At 47.1% G+C, this 9,572-nt stretch overlaps 1 protein-coding gene across 2 annotated transcripts in view; it reads right to left on the reverse strand.

Moving 5' to 3' along the window:
• Positions 1-9,572, reverse strand: part of LOC106813072 (A disintegrin and metalloproteinase with thrombospondin motifs 7-like) — a 25,472-nt gene that overhangs the window by 9,350 nt on the left and 6,550 nt on the right. For both annotated transcript variants that reach the window (XM_014817120.1, XM_014817119.1), the window contains exons 3-8: positions 5,134-5,296; positions 4,106-4,204; positions 2,757-2,902; positions 1,451-1,514; positions 652-769; positions 172-314 (exon numbers count right to left, since the gene is read on the reverse strand). In XM_014817120.1, the coding sequence (XP_014672606.1) occupies positions 172-314; positions 652-769; positions 1,451-1,514; positions 2,757-2,902; positions 4,106-4,204; positions 5,134-5,296 (733 nt within the window). The remainder of the gene's footprint in view (positions 1-171; positions 315-651; positions 770-1,450; positions 1,515-2,756; positions 2,903-4,105; positions 4,205-5,133; positions 5,297-9,572) is intronic.

Below are 9,572 nucleotides of genomic sequence, written 5' to 3' on the forward strand. Positions count from 1 at the left end.
ACGACGAGACGTAGAGTAGTGGTAGGTAGGAGGAGACGAGAGTAGTAGAGAGAGAGAGAGAAGAAGAACGAGAAGTAAGAAGAGAGACGACGACACACACACACACACACACACACACACACACACACACACACACACACACACACACACACACACACACAGAAGACTCACTCTGCATTTGCCGTCGATGCAAATGTCTCGCTTGCCGAGGCGGCATGGCGTGCCGTCAATCATCGTGTCGTTAAGGGTGACGGTGGGAGAGTTGCCACGCCCCTTACACCGCAGCGCACACGCCTTGCTGTTAGCATCGACGTCTGTAAAACATACACGTGAAGCGTAACGCAGGTAGAGCGAGATGAGAAAGCGATACCAAGCAGGTCGGTGACTATGGCATATATATATATATATATATATATATATATATCAGGAGCTAATAATACCTATTATTAAAGGTATTATTAGCTCTTGTATATAAATACTATATATGTATATATTTCTATATATGTGTGCGTGCGTGTGTGCGTGTGGGTGTGTCGGTCTTATTTGTATGACAAATCAGAGTAATTCGGCAGTGTCAAACTTAGGTATCAGCACTGTCTCTATGTGTCAGCGGTGTCGCTAGATGGCGCTGGCGCGCGGTATCTATCTCACCTTCTGGATTGACAGACATCTCCACGGCCTGCCACTGCTGGTAGACTCCCTTGTGCTGAATGCTGTCATAGGCGCTGCACTGCACCTGATGGAAGGATGGGTCATCCACGTCGCATGACTAGCAAGGGGAGAGAGAAAGGCAATCACACGTGTTGAAAAAACAGAGGTTGCGGGGGAAGCTATAGGTGAGGCATAGGGTAGCCATCGTCACCATAGTGTATGGTTTGATTACAAACCAAAGAGAATTATACCAAAATCTGAATGTACAACCGCATCGACATGCTATGTACTAACCTTCCGAAAATTTCGTTCAATTCGCTATATTTTTTTGCAAGCATAAAAAATGTTTTGGTTCAACTCCCTCTCGTTATTTGACTTCGTCAGCTGTCTCAGATAAATGGTGTATAATTTACACAAACACAAGAGGCCTCTATGCACAGTGACGGATTTATAAAGCACGCTGTAGCTTATCTTTTCATGCAAATTTTCTCCAACGAATTATCTATATTAATATTAATATTATATATATATATATATATATATATATATATTCTAGAGTCTCCTATTAACAAGCTTGAGACGCTGTTGCTCCTACTGTATCAGGTGTAAGATAATATGGAATAGTATAAAGAGGTGCCTTGTTATTTTACTTCCCTGGCTGTATATTGCTTGTGCAGCAGTTTTCTGCGAAGTTTTGCCGGTGATCCGGGCCACTAAGCAGTATAAGTGGTCGCGCTCACTCGAAACATTTAAAGTTAACAACGTGAGAGCAGATTGAGCGGAGGCTGGGAATACATACTTCAGTATTGCAGATCCTGTATCTCTTTCGCTCGCCTATGCAGTATTTGCCACCGAATGACGGCCTGTAAAAAGAAAATATTTTCTTTACGCTCACTCGAGCACGAAGGCACGCAAGCACCCGAAAACAGACACACGCATCCTAACGCACGCACGCGCACACACCCGCGCTCACACACTCCCGCGCTCACACACACCCGTGCTCATACACGCGCACGCACGCCGCACCCGCGCGCATACACGCACCCACGCGGACACGCGTGGCGTTTGGTTCACGTACGCATTCCCTGTACTTGAGTCTCGTCTCCCTTGCTAGCTAGCTTCCCCTGGACAGAAGACATTTCGCGGATTTTACTGTGCGTTTTTTCATGGGCGCTTCTCTGCCACTACACAGTAATACCAGCATAAAGCTTAGGAGACCCTCCTAGTCAAGCGAAGGAGGGCCGCCGTTAATAATATCTACGCGGCTATACCAATGCTTTCTCTAACATAATACAAACGCCCCAGCAGCAGCACCGCCACCAAGGGCGTATCAGGGTGAGTTGTGATGCTCTATTGGGAATTTAAACATGGTAATTTTCACCCCCTTCCCCATTCTTCCCTCTCCGTTCAGTGCTAAGCGGACCGTAAATCATTTTAAGTTGATTACGCATGACTTGCGCCGCGTTCGTCTGCCGTACATCCGGGTCTTTGCTGCACATCCGGGACACCCTGCCGTGTCTTACATAATCAAGTTTCAAAGCAAATGATTGCCACGCCGGCAATGTTAAACGCAGCGTAAAAAATACGGGCGGGTACTTTTGAAGATAAACGAAAAACTCACTTAGCGAGTCGAGAGTAGCTTCCCCGGCAAGTGCCATCACATCACTAGTGGCTTTTGTGATTGGCAGAACTAGAAAACTATTCTCTCTCTCGCTCTCGAACACGCAGCAATTGCCGCGATAGCAATGATATTTATCTGATATGAATGTAAAGATCTATCTTGACATATATAAACAACAATAACAATTGACAAATATAACTGTGGCAGGTATGCGCATGTGTAGCACGTGAAACGTCGCTACTTGTGGGTTGGGGCGCAGCTAGGGTCAGTACGGGGGGTTGGTGCAGTGCGTGGGACCGCCCCCACAGCTAGGGTCAGTACATACGGGGGGCTGGTAACATGACTGGGACCGCCCCCACAGCTAGGGTCAGTACATACGGGGGGTTGGTAACATGACTGGGACCGCCCCCACAGCTAGGGTCAGTACATACGGGGGGTTGGTAACATGACTGGGACCGCCCCCACAGCTAGGGTCAGTACTTACGGGGGGTTGGCACAGTGGCGGTTGGCGGCAGACAACCCGCCGCCGCACGTACGCGTGCATGCTGACCACTCGCTCCACTCCGCCCAGTCGCCGTTGACCGCTTGCGGGCGCTCCCCTATCTCCACGCACTTGCCGGCAAAGCACCACTGAAACATCATTCCACACAGACGAGATTACGTCCTGAGTGATTATATGAAATCAAATAAATCGTTTATGATACGAGTTTCTGATATTATCATATATAGCACAGAAAAGGTTTATGACATGGGTTTTTGATATAAAAGAGTACAAAAATAGTTATGATATGGGCTTCTGATATTAAATAACACAAAATGGTTTATGATACGGGTTTCTGATATTAAATAACACAAAAGGTTTATGATATAGTTTTCTGGTTCAAAAGAGCAGAAAGATAGTTTATGATGCGGGTTTCTGATATAAAAAAGGCACAAAGAAGGTTTATGATACGGGTTTCTGATTTGGAAGAGCACAAAAATTGTTCATGATATGGGTTTCGTATATTAATGAGCACGTAAAAATGGTTTGTGTCCGCTCGATGATATGATTATATGGAAATAACGCAAACAACGAGAGCATCGGAAATGTGCGTGTGTGTGCGTGCGTGCGTGCGTGTGCGTGTGTGTCTGTGTGCGTGTACGTGTTTGTGTGCGTGTGTGCGCGCGCCCGTGTGTGTTTGTGTCTGTCTGTGGATGCGGGTGTGTGTGCGTGCATGTGTGTGCGTGCGTGTGTGTGTGCGTGTGTAGGGGTGAGTGTGTGCGCGTGCGCTTGTGCGTGTGCGTGCGTGCGCGCGGTATGAGGTGGCAAACCTACAGACGCACGCGGATGTTCGTAACAGCTGTGCCGGTGATGCGTGCGCCATAATTAGGCAGCTGAGAAACAGCGAGAACACTTTTCTGTTCTCGTCGACGAAAGCTATTAAACACGCTCGCTAAATATTTTTACGGCCCGCCCACACTAGTTTTTAATTAGCCACTGTTTTACCGGCATGTAAACAGTATTCTGATCGTATCTTCATCGTGATATACATTATGTAGCCACTAGCCGCCCCTATCAGCGATAGTAGGGAGCGATGGTGGAAAGCAATGGTTAACAACGCAGCGAAAAAACAATGAGCGAAAAGAAATTTCACATTAAAAATGGCGCCGACATCAATGGAGTACAAAAATGGTGAGCAACAGTAACATAGAAACGGAAGAGAACCAAGGTAAAGAACAACGTTGGACGAACAGTACTGAAGGACGTCGGCAAAGAACAATGGTAGCAAACAATGACAGATAAACAGTAGAGAACAGTATCAGAACAAGATGGCGGGTGACAAGTGAACGTACCATATTGTCGCCGCACTGAGTACCCTCTGCCGCCGCCGTGCTCAGCTTAGTCATGCACTTGTCGTTAACGCTGCACCACAGCGACTCGCAGACGTCTTGCTGCGAATGAAAACAGAAAGAAGCGATTACAGCGTTGACGGAAATCACGGCGACTAGTTAAACTACGACTCGGGAGCAGCGATAAGGGGTTAGTTACAACGCCTTCGCTGTTACTCGCGCGCGCAGACAGCGTTATACCGCACCACGTTCTTGCGATTTTCCTACAGTAGAAATTCGGACTTCGCATCAGCTGAAATCCTTGCAGAGGTTTCATCGGCGGTGTTCACTGTGCTAGCTGTCGCGCGGTGATGCGGGAAGGCAGTGGACCGTGGCCATGCGGAAACACCGCACAGCCTCGCGACCACAGCTTTGTTCGAGAGCGCGATAAGATCTTACATTCTCGAGATGCAAATCAGAAAACCGATGCAAGATCAACAAGCACTTCCCGCCTGCGCGCTAGCGTTGCGTTTCACATGCACATGGGAACTTATAAGTTGCAACATCGCTGCATGTTGCTGTCGCCGTGACCACGCTGCTTGCGATCTCGCTGTCTACTCCTCACTAAACTATACGTGGTTTCTAGTTATAGATGCATCTAGGAGCGATCATCGGGCCGAAATATTCAAACAGGTTGTGATGGTGACGGCTAAGACAGCTAACGCGATACGGGACTGCAGTACGAGTCTTTATAACTCTCACGCTGAAGAGATAAATAAACCAGATATAATCTCGTCTTACACATCCTAACCCTTTCTACTCTGTACTTGGCTTCCTCAGATAGCGATCGAAGCATCTAGAAGTAGATACGTGATTCACATCGATGGATTCTCTTGCTCGTAACTTATTTTTCAGTGTTTATACATTGAACTGGTAGTGCTGGAAGTAGATATCGTTAGATATATGATTCACATCGCGTAGATTTCTTGGTATTTACTTCATACATCCACGATTTCTTGGTATTCACTTCATACATCCACGATCATCCTTACCTCTATCTTCATGCAGACGTCTATGTCGGAAGTTTCCCTATCCTTGGTTCCGTAGAGCAGACGACACTGGTGTCGAATGTCGTACATCGCGCCCGGCGGTATGACCGGAAACTCAAAGTCGTGGTCCGAGGGTTCGTCATCCAGGCAGCTTCCCCAGTCATGGCTTTCTCAACGACAGGAAAAAGACCGTTAGCGCAAAGGTGACGGCGAGGACGACAACTACAAAGATGATTATGACGGCTGAGGTTTAGTAATAGTGTTGATGACGATGGTGATGAAGATGATAAGTCGATGGTGACGATGGTGATGGTAGTAATGGCGATGGTGGCGGTCATGATGATCAAGTTTGTTTAAGTAACGAATTGTATACTTGACATTTTACCAAGAAATCTTAAACCACCTGTTGGTGAGAATACGCTCCATAATGCCTGCACCAACGCACGCACGCACGCACGCACGCGCACACGCACGCACACGCACACACACTCACGCACACACACACACACACACACACACACACACACACACACACACACACACACACGGGGGGGGGGTGAGAGCATCATCGGTCCAGATCATCTCAACGATATAATCATTCTCTTTGGATGTTTCTTAGTCGTTCTTAGTAACGAGCATAGAGTTGCGTATCTGAATCGTGTCGTTGTACGTAACAAAACTTCAATAAGAATTCAGTTTTTTTGATAGAAGTACTGGATGTTTGTTGGCGATGTTATTTCATTAGCTACGCACCTACCAAACCAATGAGATTTTTTAGCGGTTTACTTTTTACTACCTGTTACTGTTCACAGCTATTTGTAGCTGTTCTTATATACAACCAGTTACTGTTGAGATTTATTTGTAGCTGCACTTTTACACAACCTATTAATGCTGGCAATTATTTGTAACTGTACTTATATATCACCTATCACTAATAGCTATTTCCAGATAGATTTATTTACTGCCTGTTACTATTGATAGGTATTACTAGGCGACTTATATACTGCCTTTTACTATTAACCGCTATTACTAGTTAGACTTATATACTGCTTGTTAATATGTGACAGCTATCTTAGGTAGACTTACTTGTGCCCGATCTCGTGGGCGATGGTGAGTGAGACAGCTAGTCGCGGTGTCTTCGTTGACACTGCAGCTGCGGTGAGCAGAACACATGCCCGAGATGTGAGCCAGTCCCAGCGTGTTGCATGTCTCGGAAGCGCGCGCAGATGTTGTACCTACACAGACAACACGCGCTGTAAACGACGACAACGACGATAAACAATAACAATAACAACAACAACGAACAACAACAACAACAACAACAACAACAACAACATTGAGATGTGAGCCAGTCCCAGCGTGTTGCTTGTCTCGGAGCGCGCGCAGATGTTGTACCTACACAGACAACACACGCTGTAAACGACGACGACGACGATAACAACAACAACGACAACGACGACGATAGCAACAACAACAACAACAACAACAATAATAACAACAACAACATTGAGATGTAATGAGATGGGAGCCAGTCCCAGCGTGTTGCATGTCTCGGAGCGCGCGCAGATGTTGTACCAACACAGACAACACACGCTGTAAACGACGACGACGACGATAACAACAACAACGACAACGACGACGACGGACGACGAGCGACGACGACCGACGACGACGACGACGACGACAACAACAACAACAACAACATTGAGATGTAAGCCAGTCCCAGCGTGTTGCATGTCTCGGAGGCGCGCGCAGATGTTGTACCTACACAGACAACACACGCTGTAACGACGACAACGACGACGACGACGACGACGACGACGACACACAACAACAACACAACAACAACAACAACAACATTGAGATGTAATGAGATGTAAGCCAGTCCCAGCGTGTTGCTTGTCTCGGAGCGCGCGCAGATGTTGTACCTACACAGACAACACGCGCTGTAAACAGCGACAACGACGATAACCACAACGACGACAACGACTACGACGACGACGCAATAGCAATAACAATAACAATAACAACAACAACACTCCATGAGCGCTGCCGTCGGCTGAGCTGTACTTCTGTATTGCTAGCACGTATTGTGGCAAGATGGCGACGTCGTGGTGGTTCGGATGGCGCTCGTCTGGTGGATTGATCGTCTTCTGCCACTTACAGAAGCTGTTCAGGTTCTCGTCTGCGTTGTGGCTGCATCGTCATGCCTTTCTGCCGAGAGCAAACGCGTTCACGTAATGCAGCTATCAGTGACGTTATTGCTGCTACCTGGTGACTCATGCGGCGACCAGTGACGAAATGCACTATCCGTGACGTATCGTGGCAATTAGTGGTGTAATGTTGCTATCAGTGACGTATTACGGCTATGAGTGACTATACCGTGAACGTAATGTTTCAATCACAGAGGTAATGTTGCAATCACTGAGGTAATGTTTCAATCACAGAGGTAATGTTGCAATCACTGAGGTAATGTTGCAATCACTGATGTAATGTTGCAATCACTGAGGTAATGTTGCAATACTGAGGTAATGTTGGCAATCATGATGTAATGTTGCAATCACTGAGGTAATGTTGCAATCACTGATGTAATGTTGCAATCACTGAGGTAATGTTGCAATCACTGATGTAATGTTGCAATCACTGTGGTAATGTTGCAATTAATGACGTAATATTGCAAACAGTGACGTAATGTTGCTGCCCTATTATTTTTACAACACAACCCGATCGGGTGATGACAGCAAAGCCATTGCCTCTCTATTTTCCGTTGACGCATTACCACACAACTAACGAGCGCCGTGTTAGAATACGTAAAGCCACAGGCAGAAGGGGAAAAAGAATGAGAAAGAGAGAGGGGGAGGAAGAGAGAGAGAGAGAGAAAGAGAGAGAGAGAGAGAGAGAGAGAGAGAGATAGAGAGAGAGAGAGACAGAGAGAGAGAGAGAGAGAGAAGAGAGAGAGAGAAAGAGAAAGAGAGAGAGAGAGAGAGAGAGAGAGGGAAAGAGAAGAGAGAGAGAGAGAAAGAGAACAGAGGAGAGAGAGAACAAAAAAAAGAGAGAGCGCGCGAGAGAGAGAGAGAGAGCGATCGTAGAGAAAGAGAGGGGGGTGGAGACGAGACGCGCGGGTAAGAAGCCGAGCAGATGCTGTGAGCTGTTTATTTATGCAGAGTTAATGCTCCGCACATTCTCATAAGCAATAGTGATGGCAGACGGACACAGAGGTGCGATATCCTCATCCTCCTCCTCCTCCTCCACCACCACCTCATTCTCCCCCTTATCCTTCACCTCTGTCTGATCCTCCCCCTGCTCCTCCCCCTGCTCCTCCTCCTTATCCTCCTCCTCTTCCTCCTCCTCCTCGCCTCCTCCTCCTCCTCCTCCTACTTCTTCCTCCTCCTCCTCTCCTCCTCCTCTCCTCCTCCTTCTTCACCTCCTCCTTCTCCTTCTCCTCGTCTTTTCCTACATTTGGCATACTGACTGATTGATTAATTTTAATTAAAACTCTGCTCTCGCGGATATTACAAAATTAATAATAATAATAATAATAATAATAATAAATTGTCCCGCTTATTTTACTGTTACGAGCGCTGGGCCAGATTCACAGACAGTCTATGCTTCTTTCAGCGCATCGCAGCTGTCACGGTCATTACGTAACGTTGGCCATCTCGTGTTTGTTGTGTGTCCTCCTCAATGAAGGATTTTCAAGGACCCGAGTTATACAACAAGCCGCACGCGTGGGTAGGCCGAGAGGGATAAGAGAGAGCTATCGAAAATGAGAGAGATGAGGGGGAGAAAGCGAGCGGGGGAGAGAGATAAGGGGGAGAGAGTGAGAGAGAGAGCAGGAAAGAGGGAGATATGCTGACAGGGAGAGAGAGCGGGTGAGAATACGTGAGAACGCAAGGAAGAGCGAGAGAGCAAAAGAGAGAGCGTCCGAAAGAGAGTGTGAGAGAAATAGCAGGGGAATGCGAAGAGAGAGGAAGAAAGTGAGCGAGAGGAAGAGAGCGCAACGGAGCGCACGAGAGAAAGGAGGAAAAGTGAAAGAGAAAGAGAGAAGGGGGAAGGAAGAGCGCGTGGGAACGCGAGAGAGAGAGACTGGGTTGGGGTATGGGCGAGGAAATACTTTATACTCCACACAGCTGCATCCGTGTGTCGAAGGCAACGATAGGCAGCTTATTGCTGGCTGCGTGGTTACATGATCCATAAAGCACAACAAACAGTTTTTATACTGCCTCCCAACGTCAACAACAACGACTGCGTGTCTACAACGAACACAGGGCCACACTGTTGTCAAACCCTGTGAGTATGCATGCTTTGTGACTCCTCTCTCTATCTCTCTCTCTCTCTCTCTCTTTCTCTCTCTTCTCTTACTCTCTTTATCTTTATCTCTCTCCCTCTACTTCTCTTCTCGCTCTCTCTCTCTCTCTCTCTCTCTCTCTCTCTCTCTCTCT

The sequence above is a fragment of the Priapulus caudatus genome, unplaced genomic scaffold (assembly GCF_000485595.1).
Source record: "Priapulus caudatus unplaced genomic scaffold, Priapulus_caudatus-5.0.1 Scaffold722, whole genome shotgun sequence".
Lineage (NCBI taxonomy): Eukaryota > Metazoa > Priapulida > Priapulimorpha > Priapulimorphida > Priapulidae > Priapulus > Priapulus caudatus.